The sequence below is a fragment of the Populus euphratica genome, unplaced genomic scaffold (assembly GCF_000495115.2).
Source record: "Populus euphratica unplaced genomic scaffold, PopEup_1.0 scaffold753.1, whole genome shotgun sequence".
Lineage (NCBI taxonomy): Eukaryota > Viridiplantae > Streptophyta > Magnoliopsida > Malpighiales > Salicaceae > Populus > Populus euphratica.
Genome location: NW_011500392.1, coordinates 126045 through 153300, shown reverse-complemented (window position 1 = coordinate 153300; position 27256 = coordinate 126045). Strand labels below are relative to the sequence as shown.

Sequence of the window (27256 nt, the reverse complement as noted above, 5' to 3'; positions counted from 1 at the left end):
TAGCCGAAACTGGAACTCATCATGGATATGGGAGTCCTGCGACAAGATATGATTTTGCCTGATGTTTTCCATTGTAATTCGACGCCTAAATAATATCTTTGAAGGGCCACACAGCCAAGTCAAACTATTAGTGTAACTTGTAAAATGCCGGTAGAATAATTGCTTGGAATACTGAACGAGTACCAGTCACCATCTTTATCTATCCTGGCAAACGGCTTGGGCCTCCATTGAATCGTCCGCCAGATGCTAAGAACTATGTCCCGCATCCATGGAGTAAATATTGGATTGAACATTTCTCCACTTTTTTTTTTGCGCGAAGAAGCGTTGGATTTAAAACTCATCATGATAAACTAGAACATCTTAAGTGTAAACAGTCGATACCCCATAGGGGCCTTTTTAGGTGCTTATATTAGGGACTTCATTGTGCAGTGTTAGAACTTCGGCAGAAACAGACTCACAGAACCATCCTGATACTTCAATCAGTGTTTGATTTCAACAATCTGAAGTATTGGGTTGATGCAGGAAGCTGAAAAATCACGGAGAAGAATTAGAAATATGGAGGGCAATAAAAACTAAAAGAATCTAAACGACTACTAGTTTTTTTCCTCTCCAAAAATAGACTTGGTAATCATATTAGAATCACAATCATTGAACACAGTTATATTCAAAAAACCATCTTTAGCTGAGATGAATCCTTGCTTTATCACAAGTAGTAAAGCTTTATAGCAAACAAAAACACTATCTTCATAGCAATTATAAATATCAGCTTTATAGAACACAAACCCTATCTTTATCACAAATAGTAAAGATTTTCTGTTGGTCTTTGCGAAGCACCTCATAAGCAAAGTCATCAAATGATTTAAAACATCTTCAGCATCATAAGCCACCTCTTGAAGCTTCTCCAACCATAGCTTCATCGCCTCGTCTGTCACTTTCCTTTTCTCAGCATTTTGGAGCACAGCTTTGTTCATTGTCACTGACCCTTTTAGGTCTTGTAGCTGTCCTTTCAAACCCCATGCACCTCTGATCCCTTCAGTAGCTAGGGAACCCACCCTTGCAAATGTCTCCTCTAAGGCGAACGTAAGAAGAAACTCAGCTGCCACTATTCTTTTCTTTGGGTACGGAGAAAAAAAAAAACCTTGAGGGAAGTGCTTCGAAATTTTTGGAATAATGATGGAATGAGTTGTGATCAGCTACATCTACAAAAGCAGAGATTTTTTTCTTCGAACAAAGTCATCGTACGTTGATTGGATGTCCAGTACTTTTCAAAGGAGCAAAATGTTAGAACGAATTCTTAAAAGAATTTGTAGCAATTTCAACAGCGCCCTAGTGCGGTCGGTAACCAGAGCATCTATTTCAAGACTTTTTTGTTTTTTCTGAAGGTTCTTTTTTTTTTCTCGGGACTCCAACGATGGTAATGGTTGATTACCCACATAAGCATAATTTCCAGAATCAATGAACACGCCATAGATATAGAAACCAACATTGCAAGTCTATCTCCACCATGGACAACACGCTAAATATTTACCTGATCTGGTTCTAAATCGAACTTGCTCAATCCATTGATTGATCAGTCTTTAACTTTAAGATGGTGGCAAAATCAGAATAGAAGAAACTACGTTTGCGCAAGTTTAACAGATGCCTTCCAGATACTTTTTGAAACTCATTTTCAACAGTGTACAAAGTTACTGTATGTTACTTCAAATGACTGCTCTAAACAATCAACGATGCTCAAGCCTTTTATGATACATGCATTCATGTTAACTAGATAGAAATGTCAGAAATTGAAAGCCAAAAATCTAAAGATCTAAAAATCAAACGTAAATCAAACAAATATTTGCCAGAAAGTTGACAGTCCAATCATGATCCAGAGGTAAATTTCACAACAGAATGAGCTGGGCTCCATAATGATCTGCAAGAATGAGACTACAAGTCTTAGTTTCGTGCACCTTAAATCATTCAAAAAATTAGAAGAAAAATTGAATTATTGTATGACAGCACAAATACTCACCAAAAAAGAAAATTGTGGTGCATGACCCTCGTGAATGTTGTAAGAACTTCACCATTACTAATGTATAAACCATTATACTTTTGCTACAAAAGAATTCAAGTCCTAAAGCTGTTTTCTTTTATGGGAAATATCCTGCAATTAATGATTCAAAAAAAAAAAATTTAAACATAACATGAATGATTAAGTATGTTTTATAAAAAAAAAGGAAGGTAGTGTAGCAGCCATGCTACTTACCTAGCCAAAATTAACGGAACTCATCATGTATGTCGTACTCATTATCTTCATCACTGAAAATAGCACTGTAAAATACGTATGGGTTCTCAATCATCTCTGTCAATGATAGCCGTCCATCTTTGTCCGTATCTGACTGCAATAGATTTCATACAATGTTCAACAACAGAGCTTCCAAGTTCAAAATATCAACTCCATTGTCATGTTGCTATTTAAAAAATACAAAGGTAACACTGCAAGCACACATCTATACATCAAGACATGAAAGCTATTTGCAGTCAAGAAAATACCTGTGACAAGATGTAATCAGCTTGTTGTTTTGCGTAGTAACGCTCTGATGGATGAAGTTTCCCAATTATATGTAGCAACTCTACATCTGACAAGAATCTATGAAGAGCACACAACCAAGTCAAAGTATTAATGTAGCTTCTAAACCATTCATGGATGTATTATTACTAGTTAAAGAATACAGAAAAAAAAAAAAAACAGAGAAAACACCAGATAAATACCCGTCAGCATCTTTGTCCAGCTCATTGAACAACTTCTTAGCAGGGGCCTCCACAGAATCATCCGACAGATGTGATGAATTATGACCTTCTTCATCATAATTTCTCACAGAGTCAAATAGCCCGTGGAAAAACTCTTGAAAGTTAACCTTCCCATCTTTGTCAGAATCTCATTCCCGAACAGAAGGAAGGAAGAATGAAGGAACAACAAAGACTAATAAGTGCAACTATATGTCAAAGTACCAGGTGAATTTTGATTTGCAGCATTTAATTCATTACAATAGGAACCTAGAAACCAAGGAAAGAGTACTACATTCTGCAGGCTTATATTTTCTATTCCTGACATTGCTCCCTCATTCTTCTCTGCAAGGACCACAAGTTCTAAATCCAAAACCACGATGCTAGACCAGACTGTCTATGGAACCTTTTATGCGCTTATGTTAGTATCACTTCCAAATGAGATGGAGATATTTCTCCAGCTTTTCCTTCTAAAAGTTTCCACAAATTTTGAACTTCAAAAGCTTGTGACAAATAACCTCCCATACGAACATCAGAAAAAAGTCCATCAAATGTCTTTAAAACACAACCCCTTAGATTATATGAAATCATATAATTCTGGCTAATTTGCAAAACTGACTCTCTGTAAATAGTTTAAATCAGAGCATTGATTGATGGAATCAACATTAACTTCTAATTCTATGTTTTCCTATAAGTTCAAACACAGAGCAATAGGCTAATTGGTAAAATGACCCTCAGGAACTCTTGGTAAAATCCAACTTTGGTAACTCGATCAATCAGGTCAAAGCAATTAACTGAAACCGGGTAAATTTTTTCGTTTTTCTATTAGGGTGGGAAGCCTAATGGAGCATACGGAGTCAGGGATTTTAAAAAAAGATCACTAAAAAAAGCAATTTTTTTCTAGCTATGATACTGCAACGAGGAAAAAAAGCAGCAGGTAGAATCTGGGGCACAGACAGTAGTATGTTTCTAAGGAAAGATTCAAATATCAGTCTAAGCCCCACCCCCCCTCAATCTCTCACACAAAAGCCAAAGCCAAATGCCAAATCAAAGAATAAACAGGTTCCAAGAAGAAGCAAAGCACAAATTTCTTAGAGGCAAATTGATGTAATCTCTGTCACCTTACTTCCTCCTTGCACAACCATTGAAGTAGCTTTGGGTTTTTGCTGTCAGCAGGATGTTGAAAGCTGAAAGATAATATAGAAGAATTGGGAATGGCACGCAGCAATCAGAACAGAGTAACAAGTTTCTCTTTTTCCAAAATTGAACCTGGTAATCAAAGTAGAAGCTCACTCATTGAACTCGGTTATGTTTAGAAGACCATCTCCATCTGCATCTGATGCATTGAAATGTTCTTCTTTCCACCAACCCATATCATAGCCAAAAGAATTTTTATCTGAAAATCACATAAAACAAGTTCACGATGGCTTATGGTTCAGCAATCAGCTACTTTCAGTTGCACTAAAAATTTCAAAAACAACAGGATGCTGACACAGGTCCTCCATGAAAGAATTCAGGAGAAAAGGGGGGGACTTAGTTAGTAATGGTAAAGTACACATATCAGCACATGATTCAAATGTAATCTTAGGTGTCTGAGAAAACGTCTATTTTTCGAGCAGTTTCTAGAAAAGTCCTCAAATCCCCTAACACCACAATGTTAGTGGTTTCTTAGATAACTAACCTGGATTGTTGGATACTGATATACATGATTAACTTAGAGGCTATAACCATAACCTATACGTCATGCAATCTTAGTTCAGTAAATGGGTAGCATGTCAACTCTTATTGTTGAAAAGATGATTTTACACAATACTCTTATTAAAGCAAATCCTCCTGAAGCAGTCCTAGACAGAACGGGAACAAACTTCAAACATATAGCTCAAAGAAATATGAGAAGCTCATACAAACATCTATACATAAAAGAATGTGCTGCAAGTAAGTAGCAAAGACATTTACCTGAATTATGTACCCAACTAGGTGGCTCATACTCAGCAAATGAAATTAGCCCATCATGATTTTTATCATGAACATCCATCTCCCTTTTAGTCCTATGCATAACTTCCTTCTCAGATTGCTTCAAACTCCACTCAGTCAATTCATGTTCACTCACATAACCATCAACTGGTTCCACGTCAATCTTTGGAAATAGCACCAACAACCTATCCATCCACATAAAAGAAATTCAATCTTCACCACATAACGTCACAAAAAATCAATGCTCTATCATATAAAAACATACAAAAATCTAATATTCAGCACATAAATACAAATTGCTAGACACCATTTTCTTTATTACCTGCTACGAACAGCATAAGCACCATAAAAATCCAAACTTTCTCACAAAAAACCCAATCTTTAATTACCTATTAGTAACATTAAATTTCTCTTCATCATTCAAATAATCTTCAGCATCCATAAAATCATCCCCCTCGGGCTGTGACTCGTGACCAGGAGCAGCCGAGTGATGAACAAGTTCAGAATGTGAATTTTCCAAGTACCGTCTCTCCCATTCCTTGTCTTCACGTTTGCGTTCAATGTCAGCAACAAGAGGATCGAAAGGTACCGGTTCATGGTGGTGGTGGCGGGGGTCGAAGGCGAAGTCATTCCGGATCTTGATGCGGCGGTTGCGGAGGTTTGATGGTTTCTTTGGAGTATGAGTTACTAGTAAGAGAAAAAGTAGAGCTATAGTTATGTACATGATGATTGAGGTCATGCCCATTGTAAGAGAGATCTGAATTTACAGAGGGTTTTGGAGAGAGAGAGTGATATGCTCTTAGAGAGGGAGTGGTTTGACGATTTGGAGTTGGACAGTTGAAAGGGAAAAGGAGAGTCTCGAGACACAAGTAGTAGAGAGTCTCTCACGTTGTGTAGTTCGAAGCTGAGAACAACTCTGACTCTCTCTCTCCCTCCCCGTACTTTGTGAAAGAATACCTGAGAGTTATAAGATGTGTAGCGTCATTATAATGTTACGATGAGAATTTTTGTATTTTAAAATTATTTAAAAAAAAGTTAAATTTTTTTTATTTAAAATTTAAAATTTAAAATTTTTATGCTTTCATATTTTAATTCACCCGATGTATAAAATAAATTTTAAAAAATAAAAATATTATTTTAATTTATTATTATTATAATTCCAAACAAGCTTATACTACATCAAAGTAATAGCTACATGGTGAGAGAAAATAATATATTAAAGTTAAAATAATATTAACTTGATGTTTTATTTTGATTTTAAAAAATTATTTTTTTTAATATAAATTTATTTATAATCTAAAAGTAATGACCATCTTGGAATGGTTTGGACATCCCAAAATTTATTAATTTTAGCATGCATAAATGGTCACATCTCATATGATATATACACGCATACGACTAATCCAAGCATGGATGAGTTAATTACTCATTAAAGATTGTCATGTGATAGTAACATGAAGAGGAAATAAATAAATATAAAAAACACAAGGGATAATATTTAATTATTCATATTTTATTGTCAAATATGTCATAATTTGTAGTTTATTAGCAGCTCTATATATATAAAAGCTTTGCCTCTTTAAGAAAGAAAAGCTAATTTTATTTTTTTTGTTGAAAAAGAAAAAACTATGAATAGATACTTGGAACTGGAAGTTAATGATGATGTTAATTAATGAAAACTCTGGTTAATAATATATTAATTAGAAAGTCAAGCCTGATGATCAGGGGATAGTTTATATTAAAAAACTGAACAGAATAAATCCTCGAAAGGGCCCAACTAAACTTATGTCCAGCCCAGTAATTTCAGCTCAGCCCATTAATTTCAGTTCAGCCCATTAATTTTCATTTTTTTTTGAAGAGTTGAGTCCATAAAATTGAGAGACCCACATAAAATAATGAAAGCTTTTATGAACCGCATACCCTTCAGGACGTACTTCACTTCTCACCTCCTTCGACAGTAACATTCCCATCTTTTGCATGCACAAAACTCATAACTGGCGTAATATAATTTGGAGATTAAAAAAACAAAATAAAGTAATTTATGTCATAACTCAATGGATCAAATTTGAAAACACTTGACTGGATTGTCATAACTCAATTTTTACTCTCATTAAAAATAAAATTTTCATCAAAAAATATTTCCCCAAAAACATTTCCTAAAATATGTTACAAAAAAATATATGCAGTTGAAAAAAGAAAGAAAGAAAAATAATAATTAGGGGTAGAATCAAACAAAAAAGAAAAATTGAGAAGTCAAGGGCTAAAATAAAACAAATAAACAATTAATGAATAATTTAGGGTCCATTAGGGGTATTATTAAAAAGAATTGGTTGCAATTGAAAAAACTAAAGGATTAAGGAAGAAAGCGAAAAGGATTACAAAATTTAGGATCCTAATAATTCAATATGGGATGAGATTGAAGAGAAAAAGTTGGATTAATATCAAAATTAAACAACATTGAAAAATCAAAAGACTAGAGAATAAAAAAAATAAAATACTAAATGAAACAACATTATTTGAAGGCCTTGAACAACTCTTCCACCTTCTTCTCCTGAATATTGTATAAAACAAAATTAAAAAAGTTTTTTAATCTTTTATTAGTGGCTAATTTTTGCACCATTTTATTATTTGTCTCAATTGTAAACAAAACAAATGCATAATATTTTCTCTAAAATCCCATATGTAACTTCAACAAAAAAAACTTGTAACCTTCAGCCCTAAAAGCATTGTCTAACCATGCTAAAATCACCCTACAACACATGTAATATAAGTTATGTCAGCCACTTTGCTAGCTTCGATCTTAATACCAGGATAGCTAGAGGATAGACCAAAGGTGGGGTTTTGCGCTCCATGTTCAAGGGTATCATTTATCCAGATCATAAGAACCTTAGAACATTTCAACCCTTTTATTAATACTCATAAACCCACAACACATAAGAAAAAATAGTAAGAAAAAAGAGAAAAATTGAAACAAAAAGAGAATAAAGAAAAAAAAGAGGAACAAAAAAAAACATAAAGTTGTGAGAAGAGAAGAAGAGAAATGACAATAAAGAGAGATTTGAGTTAAGAGAAAGTAGAGAAAAAACCTTGAGGCTTGTTGGAAGAGAATTTTTAAAGCAATGATAAACCTTATTTTTTTTTAGTAATGGCAATAGTGGTTTCATCCGGTAGTAGTAACTCTTTTGGTTTCATTTCTTAAGGAGGAGACATCTAATAACACTATCAGCTAGTAGCAATAATAAAACAAAGTATCAACAACAACTTTAAATATTAGCAATAACCTTGATTTGGAAAAAACAACAACTATATTTCACAATCATAACAATTCTCATCCAGTGGTTTTTTTATGTGTCTCTTGAGGTGTAGATGTTCTAAAAACCCCAATAACAAATCCACCCCAATAATAAATTTAAGAAGTAACAATAGCAGCATTAAAAGCTAGTAGTGACAACCTCAACATGAGACACCAACAACATTTCACAGCAGCAACCACTCTTGTTTATGTGAGTAAAAGTTTCTTCTTCTTCTTCTTTTATAGCTATATGGCCTTTGTTCGTGCCTTTTTCCATTTATTATATGTAAATGAAACTTTGGTTGCAAATACTAGGAGTTAAGGTTTGCAAATTATGATTTTTTTAAAAAGAAAACCTATGTTGTGAAAATGCTAAACAAGAGTATGTTTTTCCTTTTTTGAAGTATGATACATGATACAGTTCACCCTATGGTTTGGCATTGGGTTACTCATGTTGGGGATTCGGTTGGGAACTTGGGTTTAAGGGGAAGACCATTCAATCAAGTAAGGGTTTTTTCTTAGGTTTTAACTTGTATTTCATGCAATCATATTGGGTTTTCACCTTAGGATGCATTTGGCTAGATTAGATTTGTTGGTGTTGATGGGTTTGACCTAGTTATGAAGGACTTGGTTTCGGTCAGATCTAATTTGGGCCTTATGGATGTGCATGAGTTTGGGTTATATGGGGTCTAGAAGTGGCTAGAATTAGTTAGGGTGTTATGGTCCTTTTTCTAAAAGGATTTTTGAAAAATCCTTGTTAAGTTTGAGTTCATGATGGGTGATTATAGGGTTGAATTGAAAAACGATTGTTGTCTTTTCATATTGAACAAAGATACTACATCTAACATGAAAACCAAAAGGCGACAATGTGTAGGAGTCAATTCCTCTATTTATTTGTCTATTACAAGCAATGATTCCTTTACTTATGAGGAGAACAAGAGGCTGCTAGAATCAGATAACTTTCCTTATTATTTTTTTTTCTCTTGCATGATTCCCTTGTTTAAAAGGGAGATTATGAAAGGTTTTTAAGATGAAAAAAATTCAGTAACTCTCTTTTTTATTTTTTACAGCACTAATTCAACCAAACACAACCAAACAAGGGAAGAAAATCAAACGTTCAAGGCAATATGTTCCAAGCAGGGAAAGAGGTCTAAAAGGGTCGGCAAGTATATATTATTTTTACATAAGTCAAACCCAACTACATATGGAAATTAATGAAGCTATGGACAGTTTGGGGGCTAGTTGTTTTTTTATATTATTTTGAATATTTTAAATAGTTTTATATTTTTTTTAAAGTATTATTTGAACGATAATATTTCAGTTTAGATTTTTTAAGTATAATTGAGTTTGTTTCGACCCAAATTAAATGTTTTAAGTCTATTTAAGGCATTGAACTTATGTTAACTAAAAATTCAGTCATTTGCAACCTAATATAGATAAATTAGAGTTAATTATCTTAGGATTACATAAAATTTTTCTTGCTGTAAATTTTAGCAATCTTCAAATTAATAATATTATTGTGTTTTAATCATAATTAAGGATGTATGATTTGACATAGAAGAAGGAAATGAGAAAGCCAATTACTTGATACATTGGTTTTTAAGGAAAACTTTGCCAAAATCTTTATTGAAATTAGAATTGATATAAAAACTTTTTCTTGAAATGTATGCACATTTTATATTTAAATATTGAATGATAAAATTTATATGAGAATGTTATAGTTGACTTGAGTTAGGTATTTTTAATTTTTTAAAATTATCTTTTTAATTATTCCTTCAATGTTTTATTTGTTAATAATTAAGCTTCGAATATTTTTTTATCTTTATGTCCTCATTTAGTTTTGATTTGTTGTCAAATAAAATTATTGAGATATTTTAAGAATATTTAAAGAGTGTATTTCTCATAATATTAACAAACTTTTATTTACTTATTTATTTTAGTCATTGCCAAGTTTTTTAATTGTCCGTTGACTGTTCCTATACAACCTTGCTATTAAATTAACACAACTTATTCAATACATTCAAGCCCAGTAAATATTCAATGGAGCACATGCCACCTGTATAGTAAATTCTAAATAGATAAAGCCTATAAAGGACCCACAAATCCATGACCAGCCCATAAATCTTTGCAATTCTAGCCCAATAAAGTTTTAAAACGGGCTTGATAGGATCAGGCCCAGGTGCCAAGGCTTCCATGACTTTGGTCATTTACTTTTGACTTGGACGCTGGATTATTTAATCTTTGCTCGATTCTCCCTTTCTAATTCCGTAATTAAGGGCTCGGATTAGGCACAAGAGTATTTAAAATATCTAAGAGTTATTGTATTTTAACGACGTTCTATGTCATGACGTGTTTAAATATATATTTTTATGTTTATGTTAAAGTAACTGGGGACACAAACTTGAGAGTATGATTAAATAATAATAATAATATGATAACTAGCTTTGTTCTCACAATACTGTGAGTCGGTTTTTCAAATCTATTTTTGTTCAATTATATTGTAATTAAAATAAATATTTATAGAAAAAGATAAAATATATATTTTATTACTTCTTTTATTCATTTATTTTTAATTAACAAAAACATATCTTTTTTTTTTATTAGTTGCGTGTTTCTTTAATAAAAATATAAAAGAAATTGAAATAAATATTCATAAAAATTTGAATCATTTTAATGTTTTAATTAAAGGAGAGAAAATATACATCTTCAATCAAAACTCCCTTCCCTTATTCATGCATTTCTTTTCTTTTCTTTTTCTTTTTGATGAAAAATGTTGTTTTATAAGAACATTGTTATTTAAATTAAAAAATTTCATGATTTGAAAAATAAATTTTAATAACAAACATAACAAATCATAACTTGATGATTTATACATGATAGAAAAAATAATTAATATAAAAAATCTATAATAAAATATAAAATAAATAAAAATAAATAAAAATTTTAATCTCATTCAATATTCATAAGCATATTTTTTGTCTTTCAAAATTTTGAATTTTTGATTTATATATAATAATTCATAAAATAATTATTAATGTTGCTATAAAAGTTACAATCGTATTTGAAAACTATGGTAAGATTGAGTAATATTTTAATATCATTGTAATTGTTTTATTTATGGTGAACCTTGTTAAAAAAATAAAAAGGCAATATAAAATGAGGCCAGGTGCTTGGACTTGTAAGGATATGATTGTGCATTTGGTTAAAAAAGAAGCCCATACATGTTTGAGGTGTTTTTTTTTTTTTAAAAGGATAACAATCAATTTTAATTTTTTTTAATAAGATGGATATCAAGCTATTCACTTGGATAAATAATGTGGTGTCCTTCGCTTTGAATCCTAACCACTTTAGGTGATTAAAAAGTCAGGTTTTGTGTTTTTAGATATAAAGTTGTTTTTCAAACTTATTTTCATCTGAAATATATATCATTGTAACCTAACTAAAATCATTTTTAATTCTAACACATCATTTATTTGGCCAAAAACTTAAAATTAAATCAAATAAAAAAAATCTTTTTCAAGCTTTCAAGCTATATTTTTTTACAAGATAAAAATTTCAAATCATCTTCATAGAAATCTACTATGACAAGATCCATTAACACCAGAGATTGATTATTTTTTTTTTCATAACTAAAATATGGTTAATTGATCATATTTTTTCTATTCTTATTTTTTAAAAATTATTTTTTTTCTCTCAACACTTGATGTAACAATCTTGCTCAACTTGCCACATGTTGTTTGTTTTAGGTTTTATTATCCTCATTGTTTTATTTTTAGTGACGCGAGCTCACTTCTAAGTCTGACACCTCAAAACATTTATGACAAGTCAGTAATAAGCACTCTTAATAAGCTCAGCTACTACTCCCTCACCCACGATATGAAATATTACAATCCATCCTTTAGGGAGTTTAACGACCCCATCGGCACAACCGAATAGCCAATGAGATCGGTTTTGATATTAAATGTAACAAACCGGGTCAACTTGCCATATATTATCTACTTTGGACCTTACCGCCTTCACGGTTTTGTTTTTTGTGAAACAGACCTATTTTGAGCTTGACGCTCCAAAACAAGTATGACAAGTCAACAACTAACACTCTTAATAAAGCTAGCTACAACTCCCTCGCCTACAGATGTGACATCTTATAATCCACCTCCTTTAAGGGGCTTGATGACCCCGTTGGTATAATCGGGCAACTAGTGAGGTCGGTTTTGATATTAAATGTAACAATTTGGCCTAACTTTTCATATATTATCTGTTTTGGACCTTACCGCTCTTGCGATTTTGTTCTTGGTAACGCGAGCCTATTTCTTAACTTGATGTCCCAAAATATGTATGACAAGCAAGCAACTAGTATTTTTAACAAGGTGAATTATTATTTCCTCGCCCGTCGATGTGAAATTTTACATTTGAAATGATAAAACTGAAAAGAAATAAAATGACAATGGAGAAAATAACATTGCTCAAGGAATAATTAGAATTAAATGAAATAGTATTGTTTTAGTTTTGGTAGTATTAATTAGAGTTAGAATTAAATTTAGAAGATAGACTTCCAAATAGAATATACGAGTTCAGGTTATCAAGTACATAAAAGATTGAAGAATGTAGAATATAATTCATGGGGACAGAAAAAGTATTAGAAATTATCCAAAACTATGGACCGCCCTTTTTTGCTAGCCCCTATAGTTTGACATTTACCCACCTTTTGCGCCTAGCCAATTTTAATCACAAATCTCTTATGATTTCAAGGAAACGGTCTTTTACTTTACTTCCCAAATTGCAACTTTATTATTATTTTCTTTAGTGAAAAAGCTTGTAACTTGTAGTGGTTCGGTTTATGCTCTATCCATAGTTTTAAAATTCGGCCCAGCCTGGCGGGTTGATCCGGGACCCGGCTGACCCGGGGCTGGAACCGGGCCGGGTTGATGAAAAAATAAGGTAAGCTATGACCCGACATAACCCGGCTGACCCGATGGGTTGACCCGAAAACCCGGACTACCCGGCAAAACCTGATCAAAAACCCGGTGGTAACCTGTTGACTTTTGTTTTTTTTTTTTACTAAAACGACGTCGTTTTGAATTTTTTAAAAAATAGAAATTGACCCGGCCAACCCGTTTGACCCGGTCAAAACCTGGTGACCCGGTCAAAACCTGGTGACCCGGTCAAAACCTGGAACCCGGGCCTTGGACCGGGCCGGGTTTAAAAACTATGGCTCTATCCAGAAGATATGCAACTATTTTACAATAATTTTAATATTTTACAGTAATTTTTTATTTAAAAATATATTAAAATAATATATTTTTTATTTTTTAAAATTTATTTTAAATACCGAGCATGTTTAATCATTCTCGAGCTCATGACACTCATCAATAATGTAAATTGAGCTTTTCTATTCAATTCAGTCCAGTTGTTGTGCTGATTTTTGTTTTTTTAACAGAGGCTAAGGTTATCCAATAAGAATTATTTGATGGATAATATAAACAAAAAAGATTAATTCATGGCATCGGGAAATAAGCGGGGCGATATCTTCAACTGGAAAAAAGAAATCAATTTCAGGCAAGACAAAATCCACTTGCTGCGACAACCGACCGAACATGTGTTTTGATGAGCTTGAGTTGTTTGACCTTGTTTTGCGTGGCAGATAATTATTGGTGCACATAAAGACACGACAACTTGCACCGCATCAATTTATTAGTGGGTTATAAAGGGAAGCTGCTGGTTGCTGAGCTCAGAAAACTTTGAAGAGGAGTTAATAAATAAATAAATAAATAATCACTGTGAGTTAACTGGGGGGTTAATTTTCATCATCCTTTTTCTCAAAAATAATATTAGTAACAAATCTTTGCATACCAAATTAAATTATTTATATTTGTAAATTACCAAATATTTTTATGCAATTCACTCAAAGTCTTTGTATTTTGGGACGTGGCGGGGATGAATTTTGTATTTTAAAAATAATTAAAATTTTATTTGTTTTTTATTTTTAATTAATTTTTTTAATGTTTTTATATCAATAAAAAATATTTTTATTGATGAATATATTGAATTAAAAAATATAAAAATAATTTTATATAATAAGATAGCATATTAGATTGAAAAGATGGGAAAGACTGAAGTTTTACAATTGATTTGAAATTATTTTTTAGCCTCTAATCTCTATTTTTAACATATCAGGCGTCAAATTTTATTGTCGCATGCATATTTTGCTATCTTCGCTTATCTTATGATCCTATCTCGCAAGTGACATTATCTTACTATAGAAGATAACTCAACATTTAAATTGCAAAAATTATATTATACAATGATTTATATAATTATGTCATTTTATCTATATTTGTAAAAGAATAATGAAATTTCAATAATTGAATTTGTAGAGCTTGTTAGCGAAGTACTTTTTTATTTTGAATTTTAAAAATATTTTTAGAAATTTTTTAATTATTTTTTAAGTATTATATAATTATTTTAAATTTTAAAAAATCTATTATCACGTCATCAAATGATTAATGAATGGGGAAGAGCCTTTGCAAAAATAAAAATAATATACCTAATTCATAGACATATAAAATAGGAAATTCACTTGTCCGGAAAACAAGATAGGAATTTCAATATATTCATTAACAAAATTATCCTCAAAAATCATTGACAATCTTGTCTTACTGTACTGTTTGGTGTTTAACAGCAGCAGCATCGTCATCACTCATCATAAACTGAAAAGAAAGGCAGCACCAACCAGTTTCAAGATTGAACCTTTACTAGATTTTTTCACTCATATCTGTGTAGAAGAAAACACAAAGGTGATCATTCACATGTCTTATAATTATTTAAATTTAAATATAATATCTGTTTTTTTTCCCTTTGCGTGGTTATTTTCATATACTGACAATTAATCTTCGGTTTGGTCCATTTTGTATAAAAAGAAAAGAAGAAGAGGGAGAAAAAAAAAAAAGGTGAAGAAGATGACAACAATTTTTTTTCTTTCACTTTTCACTCACAAGGGTTTTTTTTTTTTGCTATCTTTTGTCAGATATTAATGGGATATAGAGGTCTCCGGTGTGTGTCAACTTGGGGGAGCCTTTTTCAATCCAAGCTGTCTTTTTATGTGTGTAAGCAAGTTGTTGTTATTGAAGATGGGACCAAGTGACCAGTCCTGTTCATGGATGGACCCTTCCTTACATGATTTTTTCTCTCAGGAGAACCCATCAACATCATTCATAATTTCTATGGTTGCCCTTTGTAAATTTCTTTCCTTTACAGGCTATTTTCTTGGTTCATTTTTTGTTTGCTTTCATTGGTTTTTTCTTTTGCTTTATCCGATTTCTGGATACTCCCAATCTTTGTGCTTATTAGCTCTTAATTCTGTTGTATTGAACATGTGGGTTCTGTCAATAAAGCATTGTAGAAGTTGCCATGTTATCAGCTTTTGTTAGTTTCAAAGGGAAGCTACAAAACTCACAGTGATATGGAGAAGGAGGTGGGGGAGAAGGGAGGTTTTGCACTGTAAAGGTTCGTTTTTTTGTGCCCCTTTAAACCCCCCCCATAGTTTATTGTTTCTCATACTTGATTAGTACCAGTTTTGAAAGTAAAGTCTTGTGTGTTAGTTGCAATGTCAAAATCTTATGAAACTGTGTTGTAGGTAGTCTTTCATTTTATGGTGTTTTGTACGGTTACTGAGGTTGGACTGTGAAAACAGAAGGAATCTGGAGTTAGGTTTTTTTCCTTTAAGCCATGAAACCAAGAGTTGGAAAACAGAAATCCTTGATTACTGGTTGTTTCACTTTAATGAAAGTTTGTCTTTCCCCAGGTGGGTATTTAATTCTGTAGTTGATTCCTGGGGTATCACTTAAAAGTTTTACTGTTGTCGGTGCTTCATTGATGCAGGCAAACATGATTAGCATAGAAAGTCCAAGAGGAGTGATTATGCTGAGGGTTCTGAATTTAGGACAAATTAAGACCTTTTTGATTATTTTTTTCTATTGTTTGATTTGAGTTTCTCCTCACTATCGAGACCCAGATGGATGCGATGGCTTATTTCCTACTTCAAAACTTTCTGCTGTATTAGTTTGCCCTTCCTCCTTTGTTTTGAAAGATTCTATTTTGGATCGCAATCTTGCAGTTTATATGTGAGTAATTCAACTGTTTAGTTTCATTGGAAAAAAACAGAGAGTTAGGAGGTTGGAGCCTATATATACTGTAAAATTTGAGGATAAAAATAGCAGTGTTGTGGAATGATAAATTATTTGTGGGCCTGTGCTGTTAAAACTGTTGTTGTCAAGTAGGGCACACAGTTAACTTGTTTTTGTTGGAATTAGAAATGGCCTTGTGAATACTCTTATTATTCACTGTAGGCTTCTGAGTTATTATTCTTCTTTGTTTGGTTTCTCCATTGTCTCTTTCATATCTCACTGTCCAGTGCCCTAGTTACCATTTACCCTTAAATTCACCGTGGCATAATTTCTGTGTATTTTTATTTGCTGCTATTTATTGCATCTTTTAATTAGTAATTTTTCAGATATTTCTCATGGTCTGACCATACTTCGATGCCTTTTCATTTATCAGGAGGTCAGTAATTCACAAGAGTCCAAGTTTTTGAATTGAGGAGCAAATCACCATTGAACTCTTCACATACTCCACTGGGGCTGTGGTTTTTATTGGAGGTGAACTCTGGTTCATCTTTCTTGGCCTTTTCTGGTGTCTATCTTTTTTCCTCTTCTTGTTTACCTCTACAGCTTTACATATCCTGCTTTCCATAATTATAGTCTACTGTCAATCCGGTTGTTAGTGATACCAAATATAGAAATAATTTAGATCCAACCTTCAAGAAAATCCATGGTTTTGGTGACTGGCTTATAGTCTGTCCTGGATTCTGGAGCAATTTGGTATATATCTTTTCCTCATCTCGTGAGTGATTTGGCTGTTGATAATTCAGAGAACCCTAGATGTCTGTAGATGAAGGAGGCAGTGGTTCTCTGTGGACTAGAGAACATGACAAGGCATTCGAGAATGCCCTTGCTACTTATCCTGAAGATGCTTCAGATCGGTGGGAGAAAATTGCAGAGGATGTACCTGGTAAAACTCTAGAAGAGATTAAACATCACTACGAGCTTCTGGTTGAGGATATTAACCAGATTGAAGCTGGCTGTGTGCCTTTACCGTGTTATAGTTCTTCTTCAGAAGGTTCAACGAGCCATGCTGGTGATGAAGGAACTGGAAAGAAGGGTGGTCACTTAGGACATCATAATAGCGAGTTCAATCATGGTAATAAAGCTTCAAGGTCAGATCAGGAGCGCCGTAAGGGGATTGCTTGGACTGAGGATGAGCACAGGTAAATTATCATTTTATTTATCTTCAAATCAAGGTGTCCTGGTGGTTATTGTTGATAGAGTTACAGCTAGCTTTGATTTTCTTTTGACTGCGCTCAAATTATTTCACTATGCATTTTCTGCTGAATGTACCCTAGGGCTAGCTAATCACTGATCAAATCTGTAGGTTTTGGAAATCTTGAGAGGATAGAAAGTGGGTGAATAAGAGGTGATTTCAAAACCACGAGAGAAGCATTTGTTACACTTGCTACCAGAATCTTTTACCATTGTGCTTATTTGGGATCTGAACTGGATTTCCAAGACTTTTTGGGTGTGCTATCCCTTTCATTCTCTTTTATGCTAGTGTATTCCTGATTGAATTGTGTTCAGCCTCATATTTTGCTTTGGATTATTTGTTTCAAAACAGCTAGTACATTGTTTTACCTACAACAATTGTAGATGCTGGTCTAGGGATTGAGAAAATGAAATGTCCTCAGTTTTGTGGGAGGATGAAATGACTGGTGATTCTTATTATAAAGCTAAAGATTCAATAAAACTAATTGAATTGCATTGCTAGAGGCCTTGTTATGTAGATTCAGTTGTCAGAGAATAGCTAAGATGACAGGGCTGATTGTCTAGAAAGTGTTCCAGTAGACGAGCACCTTATGTTTCAAGAATGTGAATGGAAGCTTGAAACTGATGTATAAAGTAGAATCTTTCCTTGGTGCATCATTGCTTGGAATAGGGATCTGGTTTGCTTCTCTGTATTCTCTTCCATTGCAATAATAGTAATATTAAAGAAGAGTGAGAAAAAAGATTTATTTCTTTGGTTGATTGAGCTACTCCATTGACAGAGATGATGAAAGAATTTCACTTTAAATTTGGAGATTTAGAATGCTATCTCTCTTACATACCCTAGCCGTAATACAACTATTTCTCTTCAAACAAGATGTTTGTCTATCTAAAACAGAAAAGCACAATATTCATGTCTCAAGTTTCTTCTTTGCTTACAGTTCAAGGCCTTAGAGTTGGATAAACATTAAACTTGTATCTCATTTGCTTAGGCAACCCTCTGATTTGGCCCCACCTTAGAGTTGGATAAATTCTCATACCATTGATCAGGGGGAGACTATTCAAATGAGATATGAAAACGTTCAATATTTCTAGAAGATTTAATACATGCAAACTTGTTTTTAAGCAGTAAATTACGTCCCAGATTGTGCCCTTAACATCTTTTATATTCCTTCATGCATTTTGGATGTTTTATTTGTTCGAACCCTATGACCTTTAGGCTTTAGTGATGAGGTTGGAAATTCGAAAGATTCATAAAAAATAGTGGTTTCTGCCATTGCTTCCATATGGCACTAGATGCATTTGGGTAAATTTGTCTTATTCTTCGATGGGGGAAATCATAAAAAAATTCTGTACATGGGATCAGGGAGGTCTTGTTGCAAATTAATTGAGCTTGGTTATCAAAGTCATTTCACTTCGTTTGTTCTATCTCTCAGAAAGATCACAACTGAGAAATCTTTTATCAAGTAACGAAGCCTGTTACCAAGATGACAGGGGATGGCTAAAGCAATGGTCTCGTGGTTAGTAGTGGAGCTACTTGTACGTGTTTTTGGCTTCATTTGATCTGCTCAGTTGGTGGATAGGTTACAGGGATTTTCCTGTATTAGGTCAAAATGTATCCATTGCTGGTTCTGTGGTGTTTGGAAGCTGTTATTAAGCTCTAGCTTCTATTACTGGATTTTCTGGTTTCTTCAACCATTATCTTGCCAGTTTCCTTCAAATTGCCTATCAAAAGCGTAGATCTATGGATTATTGCAACAGTTCCCTGTTGAAAGTCTTTACTCTTTGAATAATGAGACTAGCATGTTGGCTTTTTGTTACAGAATAAGGGAGTCTTGTAACAACAATTGGAGAGATTGATTGAAGAATACAGTTGCATAAATTTGCACACATTTAGCAGTCGACGTCCAGTGAGATGATTCCTAGAGGGTTTTGGTGGAATTGCTTTCTTTTTTTCCACCACCTCTCTCATTCAAACCTTTGAAGCGAAGCTAATTTCAATTGTTCATTTTCATTGTGATTATGGCCTCTTTGTGACTGCTATCAGAGGTTTGGAAAATAATAATTCTAACAACGTGATTCAATCCCCCCCCCCCCCCCCCCCCCCCCCCCCCCCCCCCCCCCCCCCCCCCCCCCCCCCCCCCCCCCCCCCCCCCCCCCCCCCCCCCCCCCCCCCCCCCAAACACAGACAAACACAACAAAAGGCATACTCTCTCACCCATTATGTTTGCAGTGGGATTTCCCTGCTCAATGCTACACAAATAATTAGCGGAAGATGTGAGTTTGTATTATGTGTTTTTGTTGAGGAGCTATGACTGCATGGTTTTTGGAATTGTAAAACTTGAAGGACATGTGCTGTGTTTTCCTCAGTTCTCTTCTGTGGAAATGTGCATATTCTCTTTCAATTAACACACTTAGTAAGAACCTATAAGCATGGCATATTAGAATTTTTCTGGTGGTATTGACTTCTGCAACCTTCTGATGAACAGGTTATTTCTCCTTGGTTTGGACAAATATGGGAAGGGTGACTGGCGAAGTATATCAAGAAACTTTGTGGTGACAAGAACACCTACCCAAGTAGCAAGCCATGCTCAAAAATATTTTATTCGTCTCAACTCAATGAACAAAGATAGGAGGCGCTCCAGCATTCATGATATCACCAGTGTTGGCAATGGAGACATTGCAACACCTCAAGGACCGATAACTGGTCAAACAAATGGTTCCGCTGTGGCAGGTTCCTCAGGAAAAGCAGCTAAACAACCACCTCCACACCCAGCTGGTCCCCCAGGAGTTGGTATATATGGTCCACCAACTATAGGCCAGCCTATAGGAGGTCCCCTTGTTTCAGCAGTTGGCACCCCAGTGAATCTTTCAGCACCAGCACACGTTGCTTATGGTGTTAGAGCCCCAGTACCAGGACCAATGGTTCCTGGTGCACCGATGAACATGAGTCCTATGACATATCCAATGCCGCCTACAACCACTCATAGGTAAACATATGTGGTCGGCTTCAAATGTACAAAAGACAGAAGAATTTTCGCATGTGTTCATATTGGGTTACTGAGCTCTCCATTTTAGCCTGAATAAGGTTCTGCGCTTCTGTTTATTTGCAAGCGAAAGTTGTTTAATGTCATTCTGTTTTTTCGGTGCCACTCTCAAATAAGCCATTGGGAGAGAAAACTATAGACATCTGTATAGGCAGCAGCTGTGGAAAATATGGCAGCATTTCTGGGATAGGACAACATTTTATTTATATTTTGTAGTTTTACATTACAAACCTAGACTTGTAGAAGTAGTCAGTTGATGTATTTTTTTTGTTCCTTTACTTTTATGGCCAAAGTTGTAAAGAACCCATTTATATCTCAACTCTTCTCAGCAGCATATGAGGCACATATTTTGCTATTTTTTTTTCTTTATTGACAAAAAAACCCATCTGGGAGCAAAGTCATAAATGAACCAGCAAATATTTTAGATACAATATAGAAAAAAATTCAACGATTTTCCACTTACAAACTATAGAACAACTTTATGTTTTCCTAATAGGCTCTTCAATAATCAACAATATATCACGTGCAACAAATACATAAAAAAAAAGCCTAGTATGGCAAAGTTATTTCTGCCATGCCACTCTTTTTTTATTTATTTAATCATTCCACGTTTATCTTTGATTTTGCAAAAGCTTGTTCGGATTTTTCATTTAAAGGGAATGAAATTAACGATTAAAAAAAATGCAGCCTTCAAGGGAAGAAAAGAAATCCAGCTACAAAATCTAAGAGAAAGAAGAAAAAAAAATTATATAAAAAAATAGTCGCTAAAGCCTTAGCCGTTCTAAATGGAAGCCTTTGCTGAGACACTTCTATAGTCATTAAAAAAGATTATGAGCCAACCCATTTTAGTGGCTCCCACCACATGCCACATGCTGATGTATGTTTAACATGTGTTATGTATTATTTTACATTTTATATTTAATTGAGTTTTTAACTCTATAATAATTCTTTAATTGAGTTTTTAATTTCATCCCATCCTACCAAGACATTTTCTTTCAATTTAGTTCATAATTATCTAATAATTCTTCAATCCAGACCATAATTTCATTTAACCTAAACCCAATGAAAACCTAACTATAGAGGAAGTAAAGGACAAGAAAAGAAAGAGACAATTGAATAATCATGTTAGCATATTGTTGTCATGTTTATGAATCAAATTGTAAATTTAGTGGCTGACCTTGGTTGATCCAGGGTGATTCAACATATCACCTTCTTAAATGATTCGAACCTTTTAAACACGCGGTTAAGTAACCTACATAAATCAGATTTGATAGGAGTGTGATAAAAAGATATCTTGTACCTATACACTAACACTATTAGAAACGGAAACCCCCACCTAATACATATTGATTTGCAAATGAGAAGTATAAGGATGATACCACGAAATTAGTTGTTTTTCGATAAGTTGTTTTTAGTATTCTAAAGAACCAACGAAGGGAGAATATCTCACAAACTCACAGTGCAACAAAGAAGTTTTATTAACCTGAATTGCGTAACCTTACATGTTTAATTATGACTTTATTTATACCGACTCTAAACTGAAATAACTCTAATGGGCTTTTTATATGGACCTATATGAGGTCCACTTACAATTAAACCCTAATATAACTTAAAACATAAAAACATAAAAATAACACAAAGTCTGGTATTGTCGTCGCATGTAGCAAAGAAAATAAAAGTTAAATAAACTAATTTCCCTAGTTTATAGGTTATTATAGTTGAATAACCCTTCTTGCATTCATAGGAGTAGTTGCTACTCTATAAGTCTTTTGTAGACTAGGAAAATTCTGACATGATTTGCCGCCCCTTTAGTTCCTTGTTTAGCTTGGATTTTCTTGTATGACTTGGACAAATAATAAAGCCAATTTTCTGCTTTGTTGCTGATTTAATTACTTTCCTTGCTTGTTTAGGAGAATAAATTGCTGACTTTCTATCATTGTAATATCAGGAGAAATAAGACTAACAAGGTTGTTATGGGGCCGGACACATCAACCCTTTGATCCATGTGAATTAGGTTATTTTTGGACTTGGATTAGATGAATTATAGGCTTTCCTTCATGCTTCCTAGGTGTCCCAAGCTCTTTTAGGTCCATCTTGCTCTATATATTATGAAGAAGTCTATTCAATGTTTTTTTAAGCTTCTTTACCCTAACTCTTATAATTGGCCCCTTAGCACTTCTAATAGGTCTTTAGCATAATTAAGCTTGGTGTTGGACTGATCCTTAATAGCTGGCCAATTAGGTTAGCACATTGTGATCATATCCAAGGATCGGGTTTTGAATTTGGTGGTTAACCTTGGCTGACTAAGAGTGATTCAACATGTTGCTTTCCTAATATTAAAAAAAAGGATGCATCCTGATTTTTTTTAAAATCAACCTATGTTTTTTTTCGGTCATTCAAATTATTTTTAACTCTGCTAATTGACTAGGTCATATTATATCAACACCTATATGGTTTAATTTGAAGCTTGGGTAAGACAAACAATTGAGTAAAGAGATTTCAAGGTTGATATTTTAGGATAATTTCCATCTAATCTACCTATACAATATATTATGTTCAAGAAAACATTGCTTAAATTTTTTTTAAAAAGTTTGGACAACATTATCTTATAGATGTTTTTAGTCATATCAAGTTTTGATTGAGTCAACTTTGTACTTTATGAGTTTATATTTGTTGTTAAAAAAAGTGCTTGTAAGGAAGTTACTAACACCTCGAATCCATACCCTCAGCGAAGCGTGAACAACAAAACTAGTTAATGAAAGCTAAAAGAGGTGATGCTTTTACTATGAACCATTTTATAAAATAATATTTATTTTAATAATATTTTTATTTTAAATCTTATTTATTTATTTATTTTCCTTTAAAATTTAATTTACTAGAGATTGAGCTTTATGATTTATTACGGTTTACTTTTTATATGGTTATTCAAGTCTTATTACTCATGTTACAAGTTTAGCAGGTTAACCTGGTTGACTCATGATTTTTTTTTCCAACTTCATCCTTCAACATTGCATTGATCCAGATATGAGTTTTGTAAGTTAACTTGGGTTGAATTAGGTCATTTTACCATGTCTCTTTTTTATATTGATTTTTTTTCCAATTTCATTATTTAACAATGGGTTAATTGAGAATGATGCTTCATAATTTATTTCAATTTTTTTTATATAGGGTTATCTTAGTTTTATGACCCGTGTCACAAGTTTGATAGGGTAACCTGGTTTGGCCTATGTTATTTTTTTGTTTGTTTTCTATGAAGTTATCTTGATCTTATGACCTAAATCACGAGTTTGGCGAGTTAATTCAAATTGTTTTTTATATTTTTTAATTGATTTTTTTATCATTAAACATTGAGTTAATTGAGAATTGGGTTTCATAATTTATTTTGATATATTTTTTATAGGGCTATCTAGTGTGAATTTGACATGTTAACTTTGGTTGACTTGTGTTATTTTTTAATTGATTTTTTTTCAATTTCATCCTTCAATATTATGTTAATTGTGAATCACTAACAAAAAATTGATAAATATAAATGGAAACACCAATGAATTTTTTCCGTTAGTATTTTGTGATGATTTTTACCGATCAAATTTTCCATCGCTAACTCTATTGGTAAACACCGAAAAAAATATATTGTCGATATATACTAAGAGAATCTTAGTGGAATATAAGAAATAAAAAAACCAAACAATACGATTACGTGTAGGTTTTTACAGACATCGTTACCAATATAATTATAGTGACGTGACATTGATATAAGTAGAATTGCTGACAGAATTACCATTGAAATAATTCCTTCGGTATATCCATTAGTAATATTTAATATACAACCTAATGTTCAACCATCCTTTCTCCCTTCCTTATTTCTTTGCAACAAAACAACTCCCTATCCCCCCTATCTCAATACAACTCATCCTCCTACAACTTTTCCACTAACAATAACACTTTGTTTGACAACATCCATGTTTTGATTGAAATTTTATTGAGAATTTTTCATTTTAAATAAAAATATCTACCTTTTTTTTTTAATTTGAACATAATTTTAAAATTTTAGTTTTTTTATTATATGTTTTTATAGTATATGTATTTTGTTTATCTGTTTACTTGTTTTATTGTTTTTTCTCAAACAAACTTGTTGTATGGATTTGTGATTTTATACATGTTATGGTTTGTTTTAAATTTTATAAAATTATATTTGTTTGTAAATTGTTGAAACTTATGTTGAGTTACCCACTCAAATGTGTTGTGATGAAATAAATAATAACTTGTTTAACGAGTTCGTTTTATATTTTATTAATTTTATTACCAAATTGTAATTTCCATAAATATGTATAAATTTGTATCTACATAGATAATCGATAATAAATTAAGAGAAGTATTAAAATAGATTGAATAATCTTGAGCTAAACTAATATTTTTGCAAATTTATTTATTACCGTAGTTAATTAATACATGTTGTCATCATTATTTGATATAGGTTCGATAGAAGTGATGAATGATCGTTCATAAATGTATTGAAATTTATCCCAAAGACTACGAATAATGGATTATTGTAATAAAGTTTATGGTTTTATTAATTATGCAATATCTAATCCAAGAAATATTAGTTAAGGTGGTATAAGGTATCTGTGCAAGATGTGTAAAAATAAAAAGTTTCTCGATCCAGATGTTGTAACGATACATCTTCTACAAAGATGATTTATGGAGGAATACTTGCGTTGGTATGCATATGAATAACCATTTTTTCCTCATGAGACCATGCTAGAAAGAATGGTTGGGTTAACTTTAGTACTAACAATGTGCATGAAGTTATAGATGACAACAATAATCCTTATAGGACCATGGTTATAGATACGATGAGAATGAATCAAGGCCAGCTAGTCAATGTCTACTTATAGATGAAGAACATAATACAGACATGACCAGGTTTTTTTTTATCTTTTAAAAGATTCCAATGAACCATTATAGAATGGTCAAATAAATCATAATAAATTATTAACCATCACACAGGTGTTCACCGTAAGTCAGATCATGGGTTGAGTAAGGTCAGTTATGATGGAATTGTCGAATGGATGAAAAGCATTTTACCTAAAAGGAATAGGCTAAAAGAGAACTTCTATGTTTTTAAGTCCATAATGAAATCCCTTGGCCTAAAATACTAGAAAATTGGCACGTGTCCAACCTTTTACATGCTATACTACCTTAAAAATATTGAGCTGATTGAGTATAAAACATATGGACATTCATGTTATAAATCCATAACTGGCAGGGGAAAAACTCTTATCACGTTATAAATCCATAACTGGCAGGGGAAAAAATCTTATCACCCATAAACAACTTAGATACCTTGCAATCACACTTAAACTTTAGAGGTTATTCGTGTAATCAAAGATTGCTAAGCATATGACATGACACCAATTATATGATGTGGTGGATAGAGTAATGGTGTATGCTTCCAATAATGAAATATAAAAACAATTTAATAATGTGCATCCTTACTTTTCAACTGAATCAAAAAACATGTATCTTAGGCTATATACAAATAGATTCAATCTATTGGGTCATTTGCTACTCCTTATACTTGTTGGCTAAGTATACTCACAATTTACAACTTACCACTGAAGATGTGTATAAGGCTGAAGTTCATGTTTTTATCTATAGTTATACTTGGTCCTAGCTGAAGTTCGTGTTTTTATCTATAGTTATACTTGGTCCTAACAATCCGGGTCGGAATATAGATGTTTGTCTTCGACCATTGAATGATAAGTTGACATAGTTGTGGTCATCTAGGGCTTTGACTTATGATGTATCTACGAAATAAAATTTTCATATGAAGACACCTTTGATGTGGACTATCAATGATTTTCCAACATATGGAATGGTTTCTAGTTGGAGCACGCATGGAAAACTAGCATGTCTATATTGTATGGAAAATAACAAGGCATTCACACTAACAAACATCGGCAAAACATCTTTTTGTGACTGCTAAAAATGATTTTTGCTAATGGATCGCATGTATAAAAAGAACATAAATGAATTTTTTTGTTGGGAGAGTTGGAAATAATGTTGCACCACCACATCTTTCAGGTGAAGAATTATATAATGCGGTGTCAGAGTATGGTGAAATTGCGTTTGGTTTCCAATTTGATAAGCAGAAATTTTCTAGTTTGGTTTAACCCATAATTGGATAAAGTAAAGTATTTTCTAGGATCATTTTTATTGGAAGACCAATCTTCTCTACTATAATCTTGATATCATGCACATACAAACGAATGTGTTTGAGAATATTTTTAACACTGTTATGGACGTGAATGTGAAGACAATGAACAATATCAATGTTAGAATGAATATAACTTTGTTTTATCATTGTAAAAATATGGAGTTGTTTTATGCTGGGTCATGGGTCACAAAGCCCAAGGCAAGCTTTGCCTTAGACAAGAATGCATAACTACTTGTCTATCAATGACTTAAGAGTCTGTGTTTTTCTAATTGACATGCGTTAAACATATTAAGGTTGGTTATTTTGGAGAATTGCATATTATATAGAATGAAAAGCCATGATTGCCATATGTTTTTACAAATACTCATTCCATTAACTTATCGGGATTTATTATCAAAAGAGATATATGATATTGACACGACCAAAAGATTGATGTCTTCTCCCAAGTGCAGGAGTGTCGAAGTAATAAATAACCCGGCAAGACCGGGGTCGAACCACAGGGAGGTTAATTGTAAAAATTATAAAAAAAAATTATAAAAAAACAACAACAACAACAACAACAAAATAATAATAATAATAATAATAATAA

General features: G+C 32.8%; 2 protein-coding genes across 5 annotated transcripts; one reads left to right on the top strand and one right to left on the bottom strand.

Annotated features, from left to right (window-relative positions):
- Positions 1-1620: 1620 nt before the first annotated feature.
- Positions 1621-5700, bottom strand: LOC105114358 (reticulocalbin-2-like). Its single transcript, XM_011010880.1, has 9 exons — positions 5130-5700; positions 4723-4925; positions 4060-4162; positions 3888-3953; positions 2752-2919; positions 2533-2629; positions 2246-2378; positions 2012-2143; positions 1621-1912 (listed from the first exon to the last, which is right to left on the bottom strand). Exons 1-7 carry the CDS (start codon positions 5483-5485, stop codon positions 2256-2258), a joined length of 1116 nt encoding a protein of 371 aa, XP_011009182.1. The 5' UTR covers positions 5486-5700; the 3' UTR covers positions 1621-1912; positions 2012-2143; positions 2246-2255.
- Positions 5701-15294: 9594 nt separating this feature from the next.
- LOC105114354 (transcription factor DIVARICATA-like) lies at positions 15295-20805 on the top strand. 4 transcript variants are annotated; one of them, XM_011010876.1, is made up of 4 exons: positions 15295-15535; positions 16589-16686; positions 16959-17354; positions 19893-20805. In XM_011010876.1, exons 3-4 carry the CDS (start codon positions 16969-16971, stop codon positions 20395-20397), a joined length of 891 nt encoding a protein of 296 aa, XP_011009178.1. In that variant the 5' UTR covers positions 15295-15535; positions 16589-16686; positions 16959-16968; the 3' UTR covers positions 20398-20805. The 4 variants fall into 4 exon arrangements, with proteins under 4 accessions (XP_011009178.1, XP_011009180.1, XP_011009179.1 ...); XM_011010878.1 differs by lacking the exon at positions 16589-16686; XM_011010877.1 differs by having other exon boundaries at positions 16592-17354.
- The last annotated feature ends 6451 nt before the right edge of the window (positions 20806-27256 follow it).

Bases quoted from the DNA above. Each gene is read 5' to 3' on its own strand.
- LOC105114354 (XM_011010878.1), top strand. From the start codon at position 16,969: ATGTCTGTAGATGAAGGAGGCAGTGGTTCTCTGTGGACTAGAGAACAT. The intron at 17,355-19,892 runs GTAAATTATCAT...TCTGATGAACAG, and splicing joins TGGACTGAGGATGAGCACAG to GTTATTTCTCCTTGGTTTGG.
- LOC105114358 (XM_011010880.1), bottom strand. From the start codon at position 5,485: ATGGGCATGACCTCAATCATCATGTACATAACTATAGCTCTACTTTTT. The intron at 3,954-4,059 runs GTGAGCTTCTAC...ATTATCTTTCAG, and splicing joins AACATAACCGAGTTCAATGA to CTTTCAACATCCTGCTGACA. The intron at 2,920-3,887 runs GTGACAGAGATT...TGTTCGGGAATG, and splicing joins TTGTGCAAGGAGGAAGTAAG to AGATTCTGACAAAGATGGGA.